At 47.5% G+C, this 27,624-nt stretch overlaps 1 protein-coding gene across 1 annotated transcript in view; it reads left to right on the top strand.

The window, feature by feature from the left end:
* The window catches only part of MCC (MCC regulator of WNT signaling pathway), a gene marked incomplete at both ends in the record, with an annotated part of 309,641 nt that overhangs the window by 195,903 nt on the left and 86,114 nt on the right, over window positions 1–27,624 (top strand). The window contains one exon of the mRNA XM_080711825.1: window positions 2,068–2,210. Within this exon, the coding sequence (XP_080567951.1) occupies window positions 2,068–2,210 (143 nt within the window). The remainder of the gene's footprint in view (window positions 1–2,067; window positions 2,211–27,624) is intronic.

The raw sequence follows: 27,624 nt of genomic DNA, 5'->3' as shown, positions 1-27,624 counted from the left end.
TGTGGTACCATTCTCCTTTCCACCACACCCTGGACTCAGAGCAGATGCTCCTGCGGTAATAGCTTTCCTTCTCCCACCTCTTCCCTATTCATTCCACTGTAAAGTTTATCCTAGTAACCCCTGGAAACAGCCTAGCAGAAAGCAAGAGATTTGGCAGGAATTGTCTGTTTGGAATCCGCCCAGCCAGGAGGGTTTGAGGTTGCTATTAAAGATTTTTGCAAATGTTATTTATACCAGAGAAATGGCAGCAGCATTTATCACTTACTTTCTTGTTTGTGAAATAGTCTCAGCCAAGCTGAAGCGGATTACATCGGTCATGCAGTAAAGATAATTTATTCATCATACATAAGATCTATCTCTAACTAACATCAGAATTTTAAGTATTCACCAAAAGGAGAGGTGAATCATCAGTGTACAATTTATCTTCTAGACCAAAAAGGTGACTCTGAAAAGTACTTGTTAATTGTTTTCTTGCCTATGCTTAGTTATTTTTGACTTTTGAAGATATCCAATAATTAACTCATTCATAAACATTAGCCTGTATATTTTTATCTTTACTACCTGCATTCTGATTCATATTTTTCACAGCTGGAGCAATATATCTGTTTATATTCTTCTGGTTTTCTAAATGGCTTGTATTTAAGATATGTCATAAGCAGATCATGGAGGCATATACTTGTAATACCAGTACTTGGAAGGCTGATATAGGAGATCCCAGGTTTGAGGCCAGCCTCAGCAACTTAGTGAGGCCCTCAGCAACTGAGAGACTGTTTCAAACTAAAAAATGAGAGAAGTTGAGGATTTAGCTTGGAAATAAAATGCCCATGTGTTCAATTCCTGCTACCAAAAAAATATACCTTATAAAAATAAGTGTTTGTTTGTAAAGCAACTGAATTCCTTCCCTGGAAGACTGTAGATTTCTTGAGAGAATCAAGAACTATGGAGAGTTCTTCCCATATGCCTGCCTTATGTGTGTCTCCCCAAATGCCTCTTTCCCAAGGCCCAGTGATGATGAATCACCGTCTTGGTCTACTCAAAACACAAGACCCCAGACTCTCCTGAGTCCCTATTGTTGATAACTTAGAATGAATGGCAGGCTGAGAGGATTTTTTCTCATCCTCGTTTTCCACTCCCACAATTAAATTCCCTGATGATGTTCCTTCCTGGATACTTGCAAATCCCTTGGTCCAAAGAGGGAGCTGCTTTTGTTTCCCCCTGCACATGGCCGGTGTGAGTGTGGTGACGGTGGTGGCGTTGTGAGCAAGGAGCAACGTGTGTGTCGCCAGGTGTGCTGCCATTCTTAGTTTTCTTGCCTTGCTGATAGCACGTTAAGAGGCACAAGGCTGAGGACCTGCAAAGGGCGGAGCGGAGGTGGGTGAGCAGGTGCAAATGAAACCTGCACCTCAGTGTCTTCTCATCCACACACGCAAACGGAAGGAAAGAGCGTTCTCTCACTCACTGTCTCCGTTCTTCTCTTTTTCTACCCCCTAGCTCACCTGATCTCTTTGGGGAAAGTAAATGTGGTATTTCCCAGTTGTGCTGATTCATAGATCTCTTAAAAGGTCCAGTTTTATCTGCACAAATGTACTGATGACTTGTCAGTAGCTCCAACCCCAGCACCTCTCTGTGCTTTCTTTCAAGAAAGACATTCCTCATGGGCCCTTGGCTGATGGGCGTGTTGCTGCTGCTCACCAGACTCGTCACTATTTTACTTTTGTAGCCTCAGTGCCAGTAATCCTTCATTTTTACCTCAGAATTTGCGGGGGTAAAGAAATCTAGTTTCTTCAGGAAATCTTCGAAGGGGAAAGGATTCTAGTGGGCTGGCAGATGTCTTGTTCCTACGTGGTGTGTATTCGAGCACAGAAGAAACCTTTCAGTTTCACGTACCAGCTGATCATAGATGTTACCATCTCTTTGGCCTACAAGGAGTCCTGGTTCCTGTAGCCTGGGCGAGAGAGAGCTATTTTCTTTCTGAATGTCCTTGTCTTGTCCTTAAAAGCTATGTTTTCTAGGCACTGAGGCTCTTAGATCCTCTGTCAGTGGTTACTGAGTCTCCTTTTTTCTCAGGGAGGAAGATGAGTATTCAGAACTGCGCTCAGAGCTCAGCCAGAGCCAACAGGAGGTCAATGAGGACTCTCGAAGTATGGACCAAGACCAGACGTCTGTCTCCATCCCTGAGAATCAGTCTACCATGGTCACTGCGGATATGGGTGAGTTGGCCCGGCCAGTTTGTATTCTGAATTGCAAAAGGAATCTTAGAAACCTGGGGCAGCCTGAGTTAAGATTGAATTGTCCAGGGAGTTTGGTGAGTTGATGAAGACACATCCATTTCAGTCTCTGACTCACAACTTTGCTGATTGAATTGGAATCGAAGAGCCGGATTAGTTTTTAACCTGATAGGACTGAAATTCAAACTTGTCAACTACATTTGAAAATTACAGAAGCAGGAAACAAGTTGTCAAGGCTGTTGGAGTATTCCAGGTTACAGTCACATCTGAACTGGGATGGTGGGAGTGGACAGGATGGAATGGGTGGTGACATTTTGTAGTAGAAGAAAGTAAGTTTGAGCAACTATTGAGTAAGAAGGAAAATCCAAAATGACTCCAACATGTTGATCCTAAGTGACTAAGAGGATGATCATATTCTTTGGTAAGGAAGTTTGGTTGAGAAATGAGTTAAGAAATAGTCATCTTATGTTTGAGGCTGTAGAGAAATATCCATTTGTAAATGTCTGGTATTTTGTGTATTAAACTGTAGGTTATGATCCGCTATTGGATCTGGTCTTGAAATTGTATGAAAAGTAAAGTCTTTTAGAAACAAAAGCACATAGAATGCTTTTATTATTTTATGAAACATATTTGTTGCATGTGTGTAAGTAGTAAGTTGCCAAATCAAATGTTCGGTGACTTTCAAGTCAGAATGTTGTGAAGCACTCGGAAACACTTCAAACACCTACCTGAGTGTTTAGAGAGAGACTGAGGTTGAAGGTAAATGCTTTGAAGTCATCTGAGCTAAAATGGTCTCTGTGGATGAAAGGGTATGGGGTCAAGGCCAGGAGCACAGCATGTCTTAGGAAATATTCATATGGAGGAAGAAGACAGAAGAACTAGAAGAAGGAAGTGAAGTATAACAAGTTTCATGAACTTAACATTTCTAGGGGGAACAATATTCCACACCTATCAGGAAGCATCAGGTATCATGCAAGCATATCAAAGAAATTTGATTCGGGCCAGAAAGGCTACTGCTAGGAACTAGCATATGAGCTGGGGTGCAGAGGATCAGAGGAATTAAGCAGGCAAGGAGAAGATGGCACCCAGTGAGGCAAAAACATGTATTTAAGGAGGTGAAAGATCACTGAGGTGTGATCAAGGTGCTGCGGAGATGGCCAGGGCCATATCACACAGGATATTGGAGACCACTGGTCTGATTTTTATCCAAAGACCCACAAGAAGTTATAGAAAGACTGTGTGTGTGTGTGTGTGTGTGTGTGTGTGTGTGTGTTACTGGGGATTGAACCCAGGGGCACTCTTCCCCTTAGCTACACCCCCAGCTCTATTTTATTCTTTTATTTTGAAACAGGGTCTCATGAAGTTGTGGAGGGCCTCACTAAGTAGCTGAGACTGACCATGAACCTTCCATCCTCCTGTCTCAGCCTCCCAAGAACTGGGATTATAAGCATGCACAACCAGAAAGACTTTTTTAATAATTTGGGAAGGGGAGGAGATTATCACATTTGCATTTTCAGGCATTCCTTCTGTAGTATAGAAAAAGAGTCCATAGATGAAGAATGACTTAGAGAGGCTAGTTAGAAAATCATGACAAAAGTCTTTGTGGGCAGAATTGTTGCCAGGACTAGGGTGGTTTTAGCAGAGGTGTAGAAAACAAAATGGGTATAGAAAAAAAGGGAGATTTGATAAAATATGCTGAAGGATGGGATATGCACGGATGTCCTACAGAGTCTGGGCTTTGCAGCCGATGGACAGTGAGGCCGCTTGCCAACATAGGAGCATAGAGGGAAGCACCAGGTTTCTCTTGAGTGGATTTCTGTTTTGTGTGGTGGCGGGTGGGTAGTGGTCATGTGTTTTGTTGGGTATGAGCTTAAGGAGTCTTGAGATATTTGGGTGAGATGCTTCACAAGGCAGTAGAAATTGAGGTGAGATATTCAGAGGAAAGTTCTGGGCGGAAGGAAGCGGTTGGGAGGCCTCAGCCTGTTAGCAGATGTTTACCCAAAGCAGTGGAAGTGAATGCAGAGAGCAAGAAGTTGAGGGAGCCGGATACTGGCCTTGGGGGCCACCAGCTGACAAACTAGTCAGTGGGAGCTCATTACGGACTTACCTCCAGTCACAGGAGTGTCAGCTTAAACGCCTCCCTTCCCAGGCTCAGAGGCACGGTCTCTGAGTGCCTGTGCTAACTTTGTCACTGCGCCATCTGCTTCCTTCTCATATGACATGGAAAGTTTAAATTATGTAGTTACTTGACTCCAGCTCAACTCTGTTAGGCTAAAGTGTGTTCATTTCATCTCGTAGTGTATCTCCAGAGCCAACCAAAGGCCCTAGCAAGGGCATATGTTCAAAGATTCACAAGGAAGGAAGGAAGGAAGGAAGGAAGGAAGGAAGGAAGGAAGGAAGGAAAGAAGGAAGGCAGGCAGGCAGGCAGGCACCTGTTCACCAACCAATTGGCCAATAATGTAGGGGAAAATGAGAAGAGGGATATTCTGGTCTTATGCCTTTGTATTGACCTCAGCAGCAATGCAGACAGCAGCAAGTATTGATGGATGGCTGTAGTCCCATATCCAGATCCTTCAAACCTGGAGTGACACTCAGGGTCCTCCTGGTGGTGGCCTACGGGTACCCATGGAGCCTGGGGCTCCCTCTCCTCTTCTCATGTGTCTTCCAGCTCTGGCCACAGTGGTCTCCTCTCTTGCTGTCCCTCTAACCTGAAGTTTTTCTTGCCCCCGGGCTCTGCATTCTGTCCCTCCTTCCAAGAGTCTTCGCACAACTTTCCCCTGGGCCAGTCAGCTGTCTTCGCCCTGGTCCTCCCTGACCCCTCCCATCTACAGTGCTGCGCTGGCTTTAAGGCATACCTCCTTGGTAGCTCTCCTGACCAGACAGCATGTTTGCATTTAGTCCCTCACCCATTACCGGTCTCTGTCGTCTACTACACGAGAACACAGGCTGCATACAGGCAGGGACCTTGCTGACCTTGTATGCCAGCTTAATGGTGCCTGAACGTAGGAGGCACTCAAATATCTGCGTAGGAGTGGACACCATCCTGAAGCTTACAGTGCTTTGGAGAATGCAGACAGGTCAACAGGAAAGACCCACAGGGTGTCAGGATCACCCAAGAGTGCTGTGTGGTCACCAATGAAAACCTCAGGCCGGAGCCTGGGAGAAGTTGAATTCCAGCTGAGTAGAAGTCCAGGGGCCAAATGGAAGCAATGCAGATGAAGAGGGCGCCCAGGCAGAGGAAGGGCGGCCAGGTCCCCAAGGATCCCAGGCACTGGGGGACAGCATAAAGGAGCTCATTATGGCTGCAGCCCAGAGTAGATAGTGGGCTTGTTCATCGGAACTGGCCGTCTGCCTCCTCTTATTCCTTTGCCATTTTTTCAATTAAATTGCTTCAGTAGGGAAAAAAGCTTCCATATATAAACGCCATTATAGGAAATCATTACCCATTTCATTATGCTTGCCATATTTGCAAACCCTCTTTGCCAACCCAGAGGTTTTCTTGGTGGATTTTATAAGCAGAGTTTGCTGCAATGTATTTGCTGATCTCCAAAGATAGCAGGAATAAGCCCTGTCTATTCACTTTATCAAAAAGCACTTTGCTTTTGTTTTCAAATCTCACCTGTCAGAGTCTGCCTGTCTTTTCAGTAACCCGATTCCTGGGCCCTGTCTGCCAGGCCTAGAGGAGTCAGTGAGCAATTTAGAAAGTGCTTTAGCAGCAGAATAAAGGAGAAAAGATTTCCAAGAACGTCGCATCTTTTTGTTTGGGGGGGGGGTTCTACCTCTGGGCTACACCCTATCTCTTTTTATTTATTTTGAAACAGGGTCTCACTAATTTGATGAGGCTGGCCTCAAACCTGCAATCCTCCTTTCTTAGCCTCCCAAGTATTAGGATTACAAGTGTGAAGCCACCATTCCCAGTTTGCATCTTTCTTTTCTTTCTCTTTCTTTCTCTCTCTCCTTCCATCCTTCCTTCCTTCTTTTCTTTCTTTTGGCAGAACTGGGGATTAAACCCAGGGGGTCTACCTCTGAGCTGTACCCCCAGTCCTATTTTATTATTTTGAAACAGGGCTTCACTGAGCTGCTGAGGCTAGCCTCAAACCTGCAATCCTCCTATCTCAGCCTCTTAGGTACTGGGATTAAAGGTGTATGCCACCACACCTGGCTCAATTGCATCCGAAAATAAATTACATCACCTCTTTTCAAACCTTGTCACACAGTTGGTTGGGAAATGAAGGCAATTAAATGGATAAAGGCAAAGATAAGAATCATAGCTTAGAATTTCTATTCCTCCGTCTAGTAGAGTGCTGTAGATAAAAGCAGGGCTGGATAGCTTAGCTGACATGCCTTGGCCTCATCCTGTGCCACATGCGTAATCCCAACCTTGAAGAGGGCCCTGAAGTCTCAGCAGGAGAGCAGAGTCCACGGTAGTTTCATCCCTTGTCCGAGCCTGCAGTTAAATGATAGTTTTGTTGCTGTGCCCATGTTTGTGCAGACAACTTTGTTCTTGCACTCCGCTGTTGACGGTGAGACACACTGGGCTTGATATACTCTCCTGCGGTCCTTTGCGGGCTCTAGTACTGGTGGGGGAGTTTGGGGAGCAGCTCTGTGATCACAAGCACCTGGTGTAATTGCCAAGCATGCGTGATTAAACAAGATTTTGTAGATCTCCATAGGAGAATTGTGGTACCACAACAGAGCAGTGCACAGACGTGTGCACAGGGCTCGAGGCGCCGTGCAGGCCAAAGTGTGAGGCGTTCTCTCTCCAGCAGCCTCTTCCCCTATCTCTGTGGATGAAACAGTAAAGCTTCCCTAAAGCATTTGCTGATAAATAAAACCCTGATCAGACAGACCTTCGCAGAGCTAGTGGAGAGTTATATTCTGCCATCTTAAGATCTCTTCTGCTTTTTCGTGAGAAATTTTATTTTTCAGAAAGTTAGCGATGTTAACCTAGTATATCCCCGAGGGTTGAAGGGAAGCAAGGATACCTTGCTTGCTGGCACGATCACATAGATAGAATTTTGTTCGGTCGTTTTTGGAGGACAAGCAAGGAAGAACTTATACATGAAACCTGGCTTTTTGTCATGGCTGTGACTATGAAATACGTTTAATATTAGAGCCAGATGCTCCTGGCTTAGTAGCTATTGAGGCTTAATGGCTGCAGAAAAAATGGTTAGAAGCATCAAGCAGTGGGGAGAATGGGTGGGCATGGGAAGGACAGCCCCGCCTCTTCCAGGAACAGTGTCTGCAGCCTTGGGGAGCAGTCTTTATGAAGGCCAGGCGGTCCAGCTGGTGGACACTTGCTTACTGCTAGGTAGTCAGCTTTCCTCCTGCACGGAATTTATAAGAGTCAGACTGTGATCCAACTTGGAAACTTTGAGGAACCAGCTCCCAGACTGGAAAAGTTACACCAGCCTGAAAATTGCACCCTGACTAGTTGACGAAACAGGAGACCCATTGCTGCCGCATCGGCCTTTCTTCTCCTTAATTTACATGGACAACATAATATTTCCCAAGAAGTTTGTGAAGTGGACTTCCGGTAAGATGGCGACCGAGGAAAGCGGCACTTACAAGTCCCGCTAACAATCGAACTCTATTACCACAAAACCAGCGCCTTTCAGAGCCAGAAAACACCACCAGCAAAGAAATAAAAACGGTAAATACAAGGGACAGAGAAAAAGGGCTGGAAAAACAAGACACCAGAAAAAAACTAGCCCGAAGGGCCGCGCCCGCTGCGGAGCGGAGCGGCCAGAGGAGCCGGAGCGGCCAGAGCCGCAGCGCAGAGAAGTCAGAGCCGCGGCGCGAAGTGGGGCGGCCGGAGCAGCCGAGCGGAGCGGCCAGACCAGCCAGAGAGGAGCGGCCAGAGCAGCTGGAGAGGAGCGGCCAGAACAGCCGGAGCAGCCAGAGCCGCTTCGCGGAACCGCCGGAGCGGCCGGAGTGGCCAGACCCGCAGTGCGGAGCAGCCGGATCCGCGGTGCAGAGCAGCCAGAGCGGCCAGACCCGTGGTGCGGAGCAGCCTGAGCCACAGTGCAGAGCAGCCGGAGCGGCGCGGCTTACATCTCCCCTAGCAGCACCAGGCTCCAGAGAGGAGGGAGACTCAAAACAGAGCTCAAATCCAGAGAGGAGGTACTCTGGCCTCGCGGCCTAGGATGCAGAAGCAGCGTCTTACTGCTGGCGGCAGCGGCGAATTCACCAGACGGCCCTAGACCAACCCACACAACCAGCCACCAGACGCCTGAGAGGAGGGGTGGACAGCGAGCCAAGGTAAGCCGCTGCTGAACAGCCGGGCGGCAGTCAGAAGTTTCTCCAGTGCAAGGAGCGTCTAAAGCTCCCAAGGGCCGGGCACAGCACACCTGGCAGGGACTCAGCGGAGCTCAAAACCAGAGAAGAAATAGGCCACATCACAGCCGAGGGCGTGGCAGTGGTGCCATATTGCCAGGGGCGGCAGCAGCGAATCCACCGAGTTCACTACAGCTCCATCAGCGCACTCAACAAACGTGAGTCAAATTGCGGCCCCAAGGGGAGAAATCCCAGTACTGCACTCCCAGGGACTTGCGCAGATAGTCTCCCTGGGTCGGAGATTTTAGCAGTGCAGCCCAGTGGGGGAGTGGCAGTGGCAGAGATATCATACCATAGTCACAACTCCCTGCTAGAGAACACCCAACTTGGCACCCCCCACGGTCTAAGCAGCCTCAATTGACTCCCTGGGTCTGAGACTTTGTGATACAACTCAGTAAAGGAGTAGTGGTGACTGAGATACCACAGACTCGAGATCCAGAACATCTTAAGTGAACTCGTAGTGACTCAGGGAAGAACCCAGAGAAGGCACAAACTTCCAAAATCATGGGAAAGAGAAATAACAATTGAGCAGCGAATGCCCACAACCCCACAACATCAGAATCTGATAACACAGAAATCCAAAGATCTCAAGAAGATCAAATTAGGAAAATAACTCTAGAAATAATAGAGGACTTTCGAAAAGAATTTAGAGAGAGTCAAAAAGAGATAAAGGATGCAATTAATGAAGTGAAGGCTTCAATTCAAAGTATAAACAACAGATTAGACCACATGGAGAATAGAATCTCGCTTCTTGAAGATGACCATACCAAAAATGAACGCATAGTTTCTAATCTAGAAAAAAAAACCCGACAGCAGGAATCTGACATTGAAGAAATATGGGCCCATTTTAAGAGAGCTAACCTAAGAATAATTGGAATAGAGGAGGGAAAAGAAGGTGAAACCAAAGGGATCAACAATCTCTTCAAGGAAGTAATAGCAGAAAATTTTCCAAACATAGAGCAAGAGGTTGATACACAGGTCCAGGAAACTTATAGAACTCCCTTTAGACAGGATCAAAGAAGAGGATCCCCACGCCACATAATTGTCAAAATGACTAATGTGGAAGCCAAGGAGAGAATCTTAAAGGCAACAAAAACAAAAGGCCACGTGACATACAGAGGCAAACCAATTAGAATCACTCCAGACTTCCCAAACCAAGTTATGAAAGCCAGAAGGGCATGGAGTAACATATTCAAAACTCTGAAAGAAAACAACTTCCAGCCAAAAATTTCCTACCCAGCAAAACTATCCATCAAATTAGATGGGGAAATAAGAAGCTTCCATGACAAACAGCAACTGAAGGAATTCATGTCTTCAAAACCAGTGCTAGAGAAAGTACTCAAGGAGATTAACTGCAAAGAGGAAATGGGTAATACACGCCAGAACCAAAGAAACAAGAATTCCCATCCAGCAGACAATTAAGCAAAGAAGAATAAACAGTATCTCAAACAGAAATAAGATCTTAACATGTTGGGAATTAAAAATTATCTCTCTATAATCACACTGATTGTAAACGGCCTCAACTCCCCAATAAAAAGACATAAAGTGGCAAAATGGATTAAAAGCCAGAATCCATTCATCTGCTGCTTACAAGAAACACACCTTACAAGTAAAGATAGGAACAAACTCAAGGTAAAGGGCTGGAGCAAGGTTATCCATGCTAATGGTACTCGAAGACAAGCAGGAGTAGCAACTATGATATCAGACAAGTTAGACTTCAAACCCAAACTTATTAGAAGAGACAAAGAAGGTCACATTTTACTGGTAAAAGGAATAGTCCAGCAAGAGGAAATAACAATAATCAACATCTATGCCCCAAACATAGGGGCAGCTACTTTCATAAATCAAACTCTTTGTGACATGAAGTCACACATAAATCCCAACACAATAATACTGGGAGACTTCAACACACCTCTCACAATACTAGACCGATCTTCCAGACAAAGGGTCAGTAAAGATGTCTTAGAACTAAAGAACACCATTAACCAAATGGACCTGTTGGACACATATAGAATATTTCACCCAACTACAGCAGAGTTCACATTTTTCTCAGCTGCTCACGGAACCTTCTCCAAAATAGATCACATCCTGGGACACAAAATGAGCACTAGCAAATTTAAAAAATGTTACATACTTCCCTGTGTCATTTCAGACCATAATGGAATGAAACTAGAAATCAACTATAAGAAGACCCAAAGAAACAACATAAACATGTGGAGGCTGAACACCACACTTCTGAATGAAGAATGGGTCATAGAAGATGTAAGAGGTGAAATCAAGAAATTTCTAGAAACAAATGAAAATAAAGAAACAACATATCAAAACCTCTGGGACACCTTGAAGGCAGTATTAAGAGGAAAATTTATAGCACTGAGTGCTCACATAAGAAAAACAGAAAATCTTCAAATAAATAGCCTTACGACACACCTCAAAGCCCTTGAAAAGCAGGAACAATTGAACCCCAAAGCCAGCAGAAGACGGGAAATTATTAAAATTAGAGCAGAAATTAATGAAATAGAGAATAAAAAAACAATACAGAAAATCAACAAAACCAAAAGCTGGTTTCTTGAAAAGATTAACAAAATTGATAAACCACTGGCCAACCTAACTAAAAAAAAGAGAGAATCAACCCAAATTATGAGGATAAGGGATGAAAAAGGAGACATTACTACTGACAGTGTAGAAAACAAGAGGATTATCAGAAACTACTTTGAAAAACTATACTCCAACAAAATGGAAAATCTGGAGGAAATCGACAACTTCCTAGATAAATACAACCTTCCTAAACTGAGTCAAGAAGATATAGAACACTTAAACCAACCAATAACAATCAAAGAGATTGAAACAGCAATAAAGAGCTTACCATCAAAGAAAAGCCCAGGACCAGATGGTTTTTCAAGTGAATTCTATATAACCTTTACAGAAGAGCTAATCCCAATACTACTCAAACTATTTCGGGAAATAGAAAAAACCGGGACTCTCCCAAATACATTCTATGAAGCCAACATCACACTAATACCCAAACCAAATAAAGACAGTTCAAGGAAGGAAAACTACAGACCTATATCTCTGATGAACTTGGATGCAAAACTATTAAACAAAATACTAGCAACACGTATTCAAAACCACATCAAGAAAATCATTCATCACGACCAGGTAGGGTTCATCCCAGGGATGCAAGGCTGGTTCAATATACGAAAATCAATCCATGTAATTCATCATATAAACAGAATCAAAGACAAAAACCACATGATCATCTCAATAGATGCTGAAAAAGCATTTGATAAAATTCAACATCCATTTATGATAAAAACACTGCAGAGAATTGGAATAGAAGGAACATATCTCAACATTATTAAGGCAATCTACAACAAGCCCACTGCCAGCATCATATTAAATGGGGAAAAACTTCAAGAATTCCCCCTAAAAACTGGAACGAGACAAGGATGTCCACTATCACCACTTCTCTTCAATATAGTACTAGAGACTCTAGCCAGAGCAATAAGGCAAGAAAAGGAAATCAAAGGAGTACAAATAGGAAAAGAAGAACTTAGGCTTTCACTATTTGCTGATGACATGATACTATATTTAGAAAACCCAACAAACTCAACCAAAAGGCTTATAGAACTGATCAACAAATTCAGCAAAGTATCTGGATACAAAATCAATCTTAAAAAATCAGAAGCTTTCCTGTACACCAACCATAAATCCACTGAAAAAGAAATTCAGAAAACACTTCCACTCAGGATCTCCCACAAAAAAATAAAATACCTAGGAATAAATTTGACCAAGGAAGTAAAAGATCTCTACAAAGAAAATTATAAAACTCTGAAAAAAGAAATCAAAGAAGATCTTAGAAGATGGAAAGATCTTCCATGTTCATGGATTGGCAGAATAAATATCATTAAAATGGCCATCCTCCCAAAAGTGATCTACAGATTTAATGCAATGCCCATTAAACTACCAAGATCATTCCTCACAGACATAGAAAAATCAGTCCTTAAATTTATCTGGAATAACATAAAGCCCAGAATAGCCAAGGTAGTTCTCAGTAACAAAAACCACGCAGGAGGAATCACAATACCTGACTTTAAACTATACTACAAAGCCATTGTAATAAAAACAGCATGGTACTGGCAAAAGAACAGATATATAGACCAATGGAGCAGAATAGAAGACCCAGAAACAAGCCCACACACTTTCAGCCAATTGATTTTTGACAAAGGGGCCAAAAACATACACTGGAAAAAAGATAGCCTCTTCAACAAATGGTGTTGGCAAAACTGGTTAACCATATGCAGAAAATTGGATGTTTATCCCACTTTTTCACCCTGTACAAAAGTCAACTCACGATGGATCAAAGACATGGAAATTAAACCAGAGACTTTGAAGCTCCTTGAAGAGGGCATAGGTCCAGCACTACAACACATAGGCACAGACAAACATTTCCTCAATAAGACCCCAAAGGCACAACAAATTAAAAGGAGAATCAATACATGGGATTGCATGAAACTGAAGAGCTTCTGTTCAGCAAAGGAAACTATCAAGAACCTCAATCGAGAGCCAACAGAATGGGAGAAGATTTTTGCCACCTACCCCTCCGATAGAGGACTAATATCTAGAATATACAGAGAACTCAAGAAACTCAACACTTAGAAAACAAAGCATCCAATAACAAAATGGGCAAATGAACTAAATAGACACTTCACAAAAGAAGAAATTCAAATGGCCAATAAATGCATGAAAAAATGCTCAACATCACTGGCAATCAGAGAGATGCAAATCAAAACTACCCTGAGATTTCACCTAACTCCAACTAGAATGGCCATCATTCAAAACACAAACAACAACAGATGCTGGCGAGGATGTGGAGAAGTGGGAACTCTAAGACATTGTTGGTGGGATTGCAAATTAGTGCAACCACTTTGGAAAACAGTATGGAGAATCCTCAGAAGAATGGGAACAAATCTACCATTTGATCCAGCAATACCACTGTTGGGTATCTACCCAAAAGAAAAGAAACCAAACTACCAAACTAATGCATGTGTATCTATGTTCATAGCTGCACAATTCACCATAGCCAAACTATGGAACCAGCCAAGATGTCCATCAACAGATGAATGGATTACAAAACTGTGGGATATGTACACAATGGAATTTTACTCAGCCATCAAAAAAAACTCAATTACGTCATTTCCAGGGAAATGGATGGAACTGGAGGACATTATGCTAAGTGAGATTAGTCAGTCACAAAAAATAAGAAATCAGATGCTTTCCCTAATAAGTGAGAGTTAGGGAGAAAAGAGGAGCAAACAAGATAACCTAAAGGAAGAGAAAGGAGGGGGAAGAGAAAAATCTCTAAAGCACACAATGTACTTAAACATATCGAAGTCAATCACTAAGCCAAGCAAGGAAGGGAGGGACGGGGAGGGAATGGGGTGGTATTTGGGTAGGGGTTAAATCAGCGATGAGTACATGTTTGTACACACAAGTTTTTTACCCCAATAGGTTGTATGAATATAATGCACCAATAAAAAAAAAAAAAAGTTTGTGAAGTGGGTCATCTTTGAGTCAACAGTGTTTTCAGCCCGAGACTTAGCCTGGTCAACAAGACCCACCTGCAAACATTAGCAGAGCCCTCGAAAATCATTCGGGGACTTTGCTTAGTGTAACCAGGATGGTGAACAGGAAGGTTATTGCTCGGCTTCAGTTTGCTTTCCCCACACATTCTACTGTTGGGTAACTTTTCAACCCCCTCCCCATAATACTCAGGGTATAAATGAAATAGAAATGGAAAGGCATTGGTCTGCAGTACCTCCTCCGTGAGCGCCCATTCTTGCTAGGATTTATGAATTCCTCTTCTACAAATTCCTGATCTTTCTTTTTCTTTCTTCCTTTCTTCCTTTTTTTTTTTTTTTGCAGTACTAGGCGGGTGGAACCCAGGTGCATTGTACCTCCAAGCTACACCTGCATCCCTATTTTTTAGTCTTTTTAGTTTTGAAACAGGGTCGCACTGAGTTGCGAGGGCCTTGCTAAATAGCTGAGGTTTTCCTCGAACCATGATCCTCTGGTCCCTGCCAACCCCCCCCCCCCCGAATACTGGGAGGACAAGTGTGTGCCACCACCCTGGCTCGAGTGATCTTTATTTTCTTTTTTTTTTTTTTTTTTTTTTTAATTAATTTATTTTTTAAATTGGTGCATTGTAGTCATATATCAATCGCATTGGAGTACAAGACTTGAGAGGATATACAAGCACACATCATCCAATTAGCCCTCCTCCAGCCCCCGTCCCATTCCCTCCCCCTCCCTCCATCCCACACTTCTTTGGTGATTTACCTTGATACATTTGTTTATGTACCTCCTGCATTTTAAAGAGGCTCCGTCCTCCAGTATTACATACCCTCTGATTGATCACATTAGTTGCTTCACTATAGGGCCCTTTCTATAGCTCAACCTCTTCCTGTTGCCCTTTTCCTCCTAGTTATTGCTGATTAAGAGAAGCGTCTGATTTATATTTTCTGCGATATTTCTCTGTGCATGCTGTGTTGCAAGTACCAATCCCACTCTTGATGGTCCCAGTAGTGGCCTGGCTACTCAGTGGACTGATCCGGACCTCGCTGGCTCACGCAGCGGCCTTGCCTCATGGGAGGACCCAGTTCTGGTCTCGCTGGCCCCTGAACCGGTCAAACCCCTAAGCTGGCTTTGGTCCCGACCTTGGAGGCCGCAGGAGTGAACTTGCCTCACGCCAGGCTCCGATGCTGGCCATTGGCCCCTGCACCGGTCTAACCCCTTGGCAGGATTCCAATCCCGGCCTCGGAGGCCCCAACACTGGTAATGCCTCACGGCAGGCTCCGATGCCGGCCTCACTGGCCCCAGCACCGGCCTAACCCCTTGACAGGCTCTTATCCTGGCCTCAGAGGCCCCAGTACCGGCCTTGCCTCACGGCAGGCTCCGATGCCGGCCTCGCTGGCCCCAGCGCCGGCCTAACCCCTCGGCAGGCTCTTATCCTGGCCTCGGAGGCCCCAGTACCGGCCTTGCCTCAAGGCAGGCTCCGATGCCGGCCTCGCTGGCCCCAGCAGCGGCCTAACCCCTCGGCAGGCTCCGATCCCGGCCTCGGAGGCCCCAGCACTGGTCATGCCTCAAGGCAGGCCCCGATGCCGGCCTTGCTGGCCCCAGCACCGGCCTAGCCCCTTGGCAGGCTCTTATCCTGGCCTCGGAGGCCACAGTACCGGCCTTGCCTCACGGCAGGCTCCGATGCCGGCCTCGCTGGCCCCAGCACTGGCCTAACCCCTCGGCATGCTCCGATCCCGGCCTCGGAGGCCCCAGGACTGGTCATGCCTCACGGCAGGCTCCGCTGCCGGCCTCGTTGGCCCCAGCACCGGCCTAACCCCTCGGCAAGCTCTTATCCTGGCCTCAGAGGCCCCAGTACCGGCCTTGCCTCATGGCAGGCTCCGATGCCGGCCTCGCTGGCCCCAGCACCGGCCTAACCCCTCGGCAGGCTCTTATCCTGGCCTCGAGGCCCCAGTACCGGCCTTGCCTCAAGGCAGGCTCCGATGCCGGCCTCGCTGGCCCCAGCACCGGCCTAACCCCTCAGCAGGCTCTTATCCTGGCCTCGGAGGCCCCAGTACCAGCCTTGCCTCACGGCAGGCTCCGATGCCGGCCTCGCTGGCCCCAGCAGCGGCCTAACCCCTCGGCAGGCTCCGATCCCGGCCTCGGAGGCCCCAGCACTGGTCATGCCTCAAGGCAGGCTCCGATGCCGGCCTCGCTGGCCCCAGCACCGGCCTAACCCCTTGGCAGGCTCTTATCCTGGCCTCGGAGGCCCCAGTACTGGCCTTGCCTCACGGCAGGCTCCGATGCCGGCCTCGCTGGCCCCAGCACCGGCCTAACCCCTCGTCATGCTCCGATCCCGGCCTCGGAGGCCCCAGCACTGGTCATGCCTCATGGCAGGCTCCGCTGCCGGCCTCGTTGGCCCCAGCACCGGCCTAACCCCTCGGCAAGCTCTTATCCTGGCCTCGGAGGCCCCAGTACCGGCCTTGCCTCACGGCAGGCTCCGATGCCGGCCTCGCTGGCCCCAGCACCGGCCTAACCCCTCGGCAGGCTCTTATCCTGGCCTAGAGGCCCCAGTACCGGCCTTGCCTCAAGGCAGGCTCCGATGCCGGCCTCACTGGCCCCAGCACTGGCCTAACCCCTCGGCAGGCTCTTATCCTGTCCTCGGAGGCCCCAGTACCGGCCTTGCCTCACGGCAGGCTCCGATGCCGGCCTCGCTGGCCCCAGCAGCGGCCTAACCCCTCGGCAGGCTCCAATCCCAGCCTCGGAGGCCCCAGCACTGGTCATGTCTCAAGGCAGACTCCGATGCCGGCCTCGCTGGCCCCAGCACCGGCCTAGCCCCTTGGCAGGCTCTTATCCTGGCCTCGGAGGCCCCAGTACCGGCCTTGCCTCACGGCAGGCTCCGATGCCGGCCTCGCTGGCCCCAGCACCGGCCTAACCCCTCGGCATGCTCCGATCCCGGCCTCGGAGGCCCCAGCACTGGTCATGCCTCACGGCAGGCTCCGCTGCCGGCCTCGTTGGCCCCAGCCCCGGCCTAACCCCTCGGCAAGCTCTTATCCTGGCCTCGGAGGCCCCAGTACCAGCCTTGCCTCACAGCAGGCTCCGATGCCGGCCTCGCTGGCCCCAGCACCGGCCTAACCCCTCGGCAGGCTCTTATCCTGGCCTCAAGGCCCCAGTACCGGCCTTGCCTCAAGGCAGGCTCCGATGCCGGCCTCGCTGGCCCCAGCACCGGCCTAACCCCTCAGCAGGCTCTTATCCTGGCCTCGGAGGCCCCAGTACCGGCCTTGCCTCATGGCAGGCTCCGATGCCGGCCTCACTGGCCCCAGCAGCGGCCTAACCCCTCGGCAGGCTTCGATCCCGGCCTCAGAGGCCCCAGTACCGGCCTTGCCTCAAGGCAGGCTCCGATGCCGGCCTCGCTGGCCCCAGCAGCGGCCTAACCCCTCGGCAGGCTCCGATCCCAGCCTCGGAGGCCCCAGCACTGGTCATGCCTCAAGGCAGACTCCGATGCCGGCCTCGATGGCCCCATCACCGGCCTAACCCCTCGGCAGGCTCTTGTCCTGGCCTCGGAGGCCCCAGTACCGGCCTTGCCTCAAGGCAGGCTCCGATGCCGGCCTCGCTGGCCCCAGCACCGGCCTAACCCCTCAGCAGGCTCTTATCCTGGCCTCGGAGGCCCCAGCACCGGCCTAACCCCTCGGCAGGCTCTTATCCTGGCCTCGGAGGCCCAAGTACCGGCCTTGCCTCATGGCAGGCTCTGATGCCAGGCTCGCTGGCCCCAGCACCGGCCTAACCCCTCAGCAGGCTCCGGTCCCGTCCTTGGGGGCCCCAACACTGGCCTTGCCTCACGGCAGGCTCTGATGCCGGCCTCGCTGACCCCAGCACCGGCCTAACCCCTCAGCAAGTTCCGGACCCGACCTCGGAGGCCCTAGCACAAGCCTTGCATCATGGCAGGCTCCAATGCCGGCCTCGCTGACCCCAGCATCGGTCTAACCCCTCTGCAGGTTCCAATCCCGGCCACGGAGGCCTCAGTAGTGGCCCTGCCTCACAGCAAGCTCCGATGTCGGCCACTGGCCCCGGCGCCCGCCTAACCCCTCAGCAGGTTCCGATCACTGTCTCTGTGGTTAGTATTTCAAAGGTTCCAGTTGTAATGTATCAGATCTCTGCCTCCCCCGAATATTGGCCACTGGCATTGCCACTGCCTCCACCGTTTCAAATCCTTCCCAGGCTCTTTTTCCACTCTGAATGTTGTCCAGTGTTCCTAAGCATGCGTGATGGTAGCATTCGACATTTGGTGTAATTTCTCCAAAAAAATAAAGTTGGTAAGATCCGGTTTCTGCTTCTCCTGAATACAAGTCTCTACCACCATCGCGAAGAACTCTTTCAACACCGCATTTCTCCTTGGTCTCCGCTAAACTCTCTCCTTATATGTGATGTCTGAGATTCTTAACAATATAGAGAAATAGCAGTCCTCTTTCACGGCGAATTTTTCCATAAGTTCCAGTGCATTTAGATAAGTTTTGTCTGCATCTCCAGTGTCCTGGCATCCATAACGGCTTTCTTACCACCTCTCCGATATTTTTCTTTATCTTTTTCTGTTCTGGGCCCGGTTTCTCCAGGGGTCTGGCGTGCTACTCGCAGTTCGGCCGGGACCCAGAGTCCCGCGATCCGGGCCCCAGCTGGCGTGCCCTGTGCTCGACCCCCGCCCAGAACCCAGCGTCTTACTGGGCCTTGTTTCTCCAGGGGTCTGGCGTGCTACTCGCAGTTCGGCCTGGGGCCCAGAGTCCCGCGACCCGGGCCCCATCTGGCGTGCCCAGCCCGCGACCCCTGCCCAGAACCCAGCGTCTTACTGGGTCTGGTTTCTCCAGGGGTCTGGCGTGCTACGCGCAGTTCGGCAGGGGCCCAGAGTCCCGCGACCCGGGCCCCATCTGGCGTGCCCAGCCCGCGACCCCCGCCCAGAACCCAGCGTCTTACTGGGTCCGGTTTCTCCAGGGGTCTGGCGTGCTACGCGCAGTTCGGCAGGGGCCCAGAGTCCCGCGACCCGGGCCCCATTAGGCGTGCCCCGCCCGCGACCCCCGCCCAGAACCCAGCGTCTTACTGGGCCTGGTTTCTCCAGGGGTCTGGCGTGCTACGCGCAGTTCGGCCGGGGCCCAGGGTCCCGTGACCCAGGCCCCGGCTTTTGTGCGCCGCGCGCGACCCCTGCCCAGAACCCAGCGTCTTACTGGGCCTGGTTTCTCCAGGGATCTGGCGTGCTACTCGCAGTTCTGCCTGGGGCCCAGAGTCCCGCGACCTGGGCCCCATCTGGCGTGCCCAGCCCGCGACCCCAGCCCAGAACCCTATTTTTTTTGTTTTGAAACAGCGTCTCGCTAGGTTGATGAGAGGCTCACTGCTTGCCGAGGCTGTCCTTGAACCCGTGATCCTCCTGTCTCAGCCTCCCGAGTACTGGGATTTCAGGTGTGCGCCACCACGCCCGGCTGATGATGGCCATCATCGGAGATGTGATCTTTATTTTCTAAACATTTTCTCAGGTTGACTCGGTCAGTTGAAACTTGTGACATACTTTTCCTTACAAGCATCATTGTATTTTGGAGTATTGGCCTCTACTCCATCCTCTAGAAGCTGATTGAATCTGTAGTAGAAATGAAGCTCATGTTCCCATCACACCAACCTTCCCAGCAACTTTGTTATTATGGGGAAATATTCCATATTTCTGGCATTGGGTGCTAGGAATACATTCTCCCCTTCCTCAAGGAGCACAGAAACCCTTGAAGTCCTTTTCCGGGGAGAGCCACAGAGCCTGGTGTGAGTGCTAATGGCAGGCCTGCTGAGCGCCCATGCTCTTTGCTCTTAGCACTGGAGATAGCCTCTCTGAACAGGGATTTTTGAGCTGTTATGGGTATTCGAGCATTTGGACAGTCCGGGCTTGGGGGAGCGTGGTCACAGGTGATATTCCAGAGCTGGGCAGGGCCTTGAACATGACAGAGAGGACCTTGGAGGCACAGTGAAGGAGCTGGATTTTATCACCTAAACTTGCCTCTAATTATGTCTTCAAGATCAGTTCTTGGAAGTTGAGAGTGACTTTTAAGGTTCTTCTTGCAGATTGCTAAATTGCCATGCTTTCTCTACCCCAAAGTTCCCTCCTGTCCTGTGTAGCACAGGGTCATCTTGTTCCAAAGCTGTGCCTCTTCATTGACCAATGGCCACATAAAGTGAACATTTCACCAAAGCTTTCATCCTAGAAGTCATCGCCAAACTGTCATGCCAGAGGCCAGGGCACACATAATCTGTGCCACCCTTGAGGGGACCCAGGAGGAGTTGTCAGTTCCTGGAATGACTCAATGTTGTCGATATTTGGCCATCTTCCTTTTGTCTCCATATTTATGACCATGTTTGCTGTTTTCCAGAAACAAATTTGTGCCAGAAATTCAAAGTGGCAACAGCAAAATCTAAAACCAAATCTCAGACTGGTGAGAGTTTTCTAAATTGAAAATTATGAACATACAGCCTTGTTTTCTTTGGGAAAAGAGGTACAAGCCAGGCATGGTGACACACACCTGTGATCCCAGTACTTGGTAGGCTGAGACAGAAGGATCAAGGATAGTCTCCAGCTACTTAGTGAGGCCCTGTTTCAAAATAGTAGGGCTGGGGGGATATAGATCAGAGATAAAATGCCCCTGGGTTCAACCCTCAATACCACAACAAAAGAAGAAACAGAGAGAGGGAGGAAAAAGGAAGGTACTGGGGGATGAAATAGACCAAATTATGTATGCGCACATGCAAATATGCAACCAAAAATCCCACTATTATGTGTAATCATAATGCACCAATATAAAACAAGACAAAAAGAAATTCAGAAGTCAGATGTGGAGAGGTAGCAGTTTGCTCTTCTCAGGACCCCACCCCACTGCCTGTGGCTTTTGGGGAGCATTACTGTCCTGGGAGCTGCATCAAGAGATCCAGCATCTTAGTGGTCCCAGGTTAAACCAAGACTTCAGTGTATCCATTCTACATTAGATCTTGATTGGAATGTTGAGGTTTGAGGTATTTACCCCTCCCCCAACGTTTTATTTTGAGAAACTCCAAACTTACAGAAATGGTCAAATGAAACCCCAGTGAACTAGATTAACTAATTGCCATCATTTTGCTACATCTCCATCCCCCTTCCTCTCTTAGATTTGTATTTCTGTATGTTTTTTTTTTCTCTGAGCCAAGTGAAAGTAAGTTGTAACTATCATGATGCTTTATCCCTATATACTTTAGCAAAAACTTTGTAGGAGCAGGAACTTTCTCCTATATAACCACAGCCTCTTATCATACCCAAGACTTAATACTGATGGAACACTCATTTCTCAGTTTTCCATTAATGCCTCCTACTACTTTGTTTCCTTTAGAATCCAATCAGGGCCGGTGCATTGTACTTAGTTATTATATTCCTCTGCTCCTCTGTAACCTAGAACAGGTGCCTATGGCCCTGGTTTTGTCTGTCACGAGGCAGACGTTTGGGAGGAGGCCAGGCCTTAGTCTGAATGGCCTGGTTGTTTCCTTATTAGTTTTGTGGTTATTTTTTTTTTTAAGAAAACACACTGGTGGTAGAGTGTCCTCATTCCCCTGTTGCAGCGAGAGGTCCCCAATGCCAGTTGGTCCATTATTGGCAGTGTTGAGATATTTTTAAATTCTAATGACATTTCTGGGTGTGGTGGCTCAGGCCTGTAATCCTACTGGGAGGCTGAATAGGAGGATTACATGTTTGTGGTCAGCTTCAGCAATTTAGGGAGGTCCTCTGCAACTTAGTGAGACCCTCTTTGGAAATAAAAAAATAAAATAGGAGTAGGGATATACCTCAGAGGTAGAATGCTTCTGGGTTCAACCCTCAGCACCACCAAAATCAATCATGACATCATTCTTATAAATCCTCTCAGGTAGACACAGGCATTGAGCAGGGGCTAACCTGTGGATACTTTCCTTCTCCGTCCTCCAAATCCTCCATCTTCTCCCTGGCACTCACACCTGGAAGTCAGTGGTTCTATTGTTTACAGTGCTGTTTTTGTCCTGTTTCTGACTAGTCCTCAGTGGGAGCACCTTACTGTATGCAGGGCTGATACCCAGAAAGCAGCAGCTCTCATGGTCCCATCTCAGAGCTAAGAAGAATCTGGGCTGTCACCCTGAGGTGCAATGCCTTGCCTCTTCACACAAAGTTATGTTGATGCTGAAAGAACCTGCACATCTTTCTTTTTGTGTTTTGGTGCTGAGGATCAAATTCAGGGCCTTGTGCAAGCTGAGCACATGGGATATTCCTGAGCTATAATGCACATGGTAGTGGTCTTACAGCCACTTTCTTTTTCTTAGTTGGCTAAAATTCACTGTGCTTATTATCTCTTACCTCACTCAAAGCTTTCTACATCTAAGATCTTAATTGAAAGCTTTCTGCCTTTTTGCTAGGTGTGATACTTCATTTGATATCTCTTAAATTTCATACTTGATTAAGGAACAGGCAATGAAAATTTAACACTTTTTTTTGCAGTACTAGGGATTAAACCCAGGGGCATTCTACCTCTGAGCTATTCCCCTAGCCCTATTTCTTATTCTTTATTTTAAAACAGGATCTCATTCAGTCGCGGAGGGCCTCACTGAGCAGCTGAGGCTGGCTGCGAACCTGCGATCCTTCTGTCTCAGCCTCCCAAGTACTGGGATTCCAAGTGTGTGCCACCCAGCCCAGCTCAAAACTTAACACTTTTAAAAGTTGGCTTATCAAAAATCTTTCATTTCCTTTTGCTTGCAGCTCATCCAATGTTTATCAAATGCCGACTCCATGCCAAGCACTGAGAGTCTCTGGGACACGTCGCTGAATGAATACAGTTATTGCTTCCTAGGTCTGTGCTTGGGGAGTCTCTGTGTTGGTGCTTACTGGCAGTGCCTCCTGGGAAATGGGATTTGAAGGCAAAGCTTAAAAAGACCAAAAGAAAAAAAGACAATGGAGGGCTTTAGATACTAACCACAACTGTGAAGCTAATACCTAATCCCAGAAGTGTGTGCTATTTGAATGTGGAATCATATTTTGGAGCTGAGCCATCTGGTCAAGACTGGGTTGCTCAGAATCAGGTGGCCTACGTTGTAACATTTAACCCAGTCCGCTGGACTTTTGTGTGGGTTAGGATTTTTCTGAGGTGGGGGGGTGGTTAAAGACAAAAGCAAAAATTTTTAACAAAAGCAGAAATTTTAACACCTGTTTCAAAGTGAACTAATTCTGGAATCATTTTATGTTGTGAACTCTGGAAATAGGCAAAACTGATTCTGAAAGAGAAAGAAGAAAACCAGATTTACCCTCCAAGATGTGGTTAACTGGGCAAGAATGCTACGATGCTCCTTAAGTTTCATAGCCAAGAAAGCCCTCTTTTCTCCCTTGCCCCATCCCAGTACTGTGACTTGAACTCAGGGGCATTCTGCCTCTGAGCTCACACCCCTAGCCCTTTTGTTTTTATACTTTTATTGGTACATTGAAATTATACATCTTAGTGAAGTTTCAAGTGATATAACACACACATGCATGTAGCATGTGGTGTTTTCCCAAGCTCTCACCCTGCTGCTCCTCCTTTCCCGTAGGTGTTGCTGAGATTGGCAGTGATACCTCCATATATGGGCAGAGCATCCATTGAACTGTTTCTCAATTCTTCTTTTCCCCTCCCCCGCCCTCTTCCAGTCCTCTTCCACTTTACTGCTGGTCTCTGTCCTCATTTATCTGATGTCCCTTTTGTTTTCTGTATTCTCTCTAGTTTCCACATATGAGAGAAAACAGATAACTCTTGGTATTCTGAGACTGGCATAATACCAGAGAAAGCAGATAACCCTTGGCTTTCTCACTTAGCTTACTCCTCTCGAGTTCCATCCATTTTCCTGCAAATGACATAACTTTGTTGTTCTTTATGGCTGAGTAAAAGTCCACCATGTGTATATACCACATATTCATTATTCATTCATCTATTGAAGGACACCTAGATTGGTTGTTGTGAATTGTGCTGATATAAACATGGGTATGCATATACCAATATAGTATTCCAGTTCTTTTGGAGAGATACCAAGGAGTGGTATAGCTGGGTCATATGGTGGTTACATTCCTGGTTATTTGGGGAACCGCCATACTGATCTCCATAGTTATACTAATTTATAATCCTACCAACAGTGGATAAATAGGGTCTTACTAAGTTACTGTGCACTGAACTCAAATCTGTGATCCTCCTGTCTCAACTTCCCCAACATAAACTCTAAGATTACAGGTGGGCACCACTGTGCCCAGCTCTCTTATCTCCTTTCTCAATTTCCAAAGTATATGGGTCTTTCCTCAAACAACAACATAAAAGTCAAAACCCTGCTGGGCGTGGTGACGCACACTTATAATCCCAGCATTTGGAAGACTGAGATGGGAGGATTGCGGTTCGCAGACAGCCTCAGCTAATACTTAGTGAGGCTCTTTGCAACTCAGTGAGACCCTGTTTCAAATAAAGAATAAAAAAATAGGACTGGGGATGTAGCTCGGAGATAGAATGCCCCTAGGTTCTATCCCCAGTACCACACACACACACAAAAAAAAATCAAAGCCCTAGTTTCTCGTTATAAAAATATTACCTGAGCTGTGTATTCTCCAGCTGCAATCAAAATTCTAACTGGGAAAAGCTGCATTTAGAAAAGTCAGCAAAATTCAAAGGAGCCTAAGACTCCAACAGAGGTGGACTGAGACAGCCATGTGGGAGCGAGTGAGCAGAAAGGGATCACACGGGGCCACCTCCTGCTACTGGAAGACTGCTATGGCATGAGCCCAGGGCTGCCAGACCTTCTAATTCCCAAGAATAGTCATAAATTCTAATGATTTTTGGCAATTCATCAAAACCTGTTTATAAAAATAAAAAGGGCAGCCAGACATGGTAGCACACACATGTAATCCTAGCACTTGGGAGGCTGAGACAGGAGGATCATGGTTTGTAGCCAGCCTCAACTACTTAGTGAGGCCCTCTGCAACTCAGTGAGAACCTGTTTCAAAATAAAGAATAAAAAATAGTGCTGGGGTATAGCTTGGAGGTAGAAAGCCCCTGGGTTCCATCCTTGGCACCGCAAAAAAGATTATATATATACATATATACATATATATACACATACGTGTGTGTGTGTGTGTGTGTGTGTGTGAGAGAGAGAGAGAGAGAGAGAGAGAGAGAGAGAGAGAGAGAGAGAGAGAGAAGGGCAGCTGGGTGTAGTGGCGCACACTTGTAATCCCAGAATTTGGGAGGCTGAGCCAGGAGGAACATGGTTTGCAGACAGTCTCAACTACTTTGTGAGGCCCTGTTTCAAAATAAAGAATAAAAAATAGGGCTGGGGGTGTAGATCAGAGGTACAATGCCCCTGGGTTCCATCCCCAGTACTGGGGAAAAAAAAAAGTACTGGAAAAAAAAAAAAGGCAATTCGACACACCACAACCCCACCATCTTTGGCTGTAGGGACTTATTTGTATCATCTGGTCAAAGGAGAGGTCCGTTCCATCACTAGAGCAAAGAAGACAACTGGAAGGCCACATGTCCAGATTAAATGAGCTTGGCCCTTTCCCGAATTCCCTCTGCATTGTATTTTATGGTCCCCTCCCTCCCTCTTTTGTGCTGGGGATGGAACCCAGGAGCATTCTACCTCTGAGCTACACCCCCAGCGTGGCTGAGGGAGGCTGGGGCTCTGAGGGAAGCTGCGGTTTACAGTCAGTGCCTACCCCCAGCTCTAGAGGTTTCCTATATCTCCTGTTGGAACAGGTTTACCCACCTGCATAATGGGATGGAATATGATGGAGTATGTGAAAGCCCTTTCTAAACTGTGGGGACTGTTGATCAACCAAAGGACCATTATCCTGTCTCAAGATCTCAATCACTGTCGGGCCTGCCTCACTGTGGCACAGTCTGTGTAGCCTGGAACCCCTGGACCCTTGTATTGACTTAGCTCACTCCCTTTGGTCCCTTAATGACACCAACTGCCTCCAACTGAAGGTCTAGTCTCTGGGGGAGGCCAGAGGATGAAGAGCATTGTAGACCAAAGGAAGCAGTTTGGAACTTCTTATAAGTACACTTTTGGAAGAACATGCCACAGACTCTGAAAGACAGTTCCTCCCCATATGGAGTGGTGTTTTAAGGGGATGCATGGTGGTGAGTAGTAGGTGCTTTGTGATAGCACCTCAGACTATGAGGGGCCCCAGCATGTCTGCTCCTGCTGCCCTGGCCACCTTGTCCTTCCATGGAGATCAAGCAGGGATTAGTGTCAGCAGGTCATTATTGGGGTTTGTGGGGATCTCTGTGGGTAATGGATGGAGGAGACGAGCTTTATCACCCAGTGTGTATTCTTACACATTCAGCTTCCTAAGACCAAGGAAGGCACTTGGAGCTCCTTGGTTGGGGGGGCAGTGCTCATGAGCTCTTCTCAGTCTGTGCAATAACTTAAATACCTCTCTTGCAGCCTCCCAATTCTCTAGCCTGTACTTGCACTGTGTTCTTTATGGGTACTTTCCAGGGTAGCGACAGGCAGCTAACAGTGGGGGCTTTAGTATTTGCTGGTATATCCATGAGCCTCTCAGACTTGAGGATAGGCTCTTTGTCATTTTGTACACTGCTTACAGCCTGAGGATGGGACTCAAGAGCCGTCTGAGTATAAAATGTGAAAGAAATACTGACCTGATCTCTAGTCCCTCTTCCTGTTCCCTCTGGCCCAACATCCTCAGGAATCAGCCTGGTTGCCACCCCCACAGCCCCATCGTGTGAACCCCACAGCAGGCCCATGTGACATGACCCTGGAGCCTGGTGACTTGTATGGGAAGCCAGTGTGGATGGTTTTTTCATCCTGTCTCTAAGTACTTAGTAATGCAAAGAATTCAGAAACATGTGTTCATTCCAGCTCAGGGCACCAGGAAACCTGCTCCCAGGGTTGATCATTCAGAGAAAAGGCCTGTGTGGTGCAGGGGGTGCAGCTCCTCACTTGGGCTCCTGACCCTCACACTGTGTCCAGGGGGCCGTCTGCAGTGGTGAGCCTCTCTTGTTAGCAGCTCAGGATGTGATGTCCTACAGGGAAGAGAAGCAGAAGGTTGATGTAGAGCTTGCTGCTCTTGACATAGTCTGCATTTCTAGGATTGCTGTCTCTTAAATATATAGTGATATGGTGTTTATATTTGCTCATTTAAAAATGCATTTTGATCACCTACGCTATTTTCTGCTGGAGATGCAGTGGACGACCAAAGTTCCATCTTTCAAGAAGCTTACACTTTAGTATTGGAAGAACAAAGATGTAAGTCAGATCAGATAATGTTAATTGCCAGGAAGAAACTAGGATAATAGGGATAGGGACTGGGCAGAGGGAGATGGAACCCATAGAGAAAAGCTTGGTGAAGAGATGGCTGTGTACATAGAAATTTGTGTGGTAATTAGTATAGGCAGAGGAAACAGCAAAGGTAAAAGAACCTGTGAGACAGGCTAGAATTTGGCACTTGGCAAGGATAGAGAGAAAG

The sequence above is a fragment of the Muscardinus avellanarius genome (assembly GCF_963383645.1).
Source record: "Muscardinus avellanarius genome assembly, chromosome: 1".
NCBI classification, from domain to species: Eukaryota; Metazoa; Chordata; class Mammalia; order Rodentia; family Gliridae; genus Muscardinus; species Muscardinus avellanarius.
This window is presented reverse-complemented; position numbering and strand designations above follow the sequence as displayed.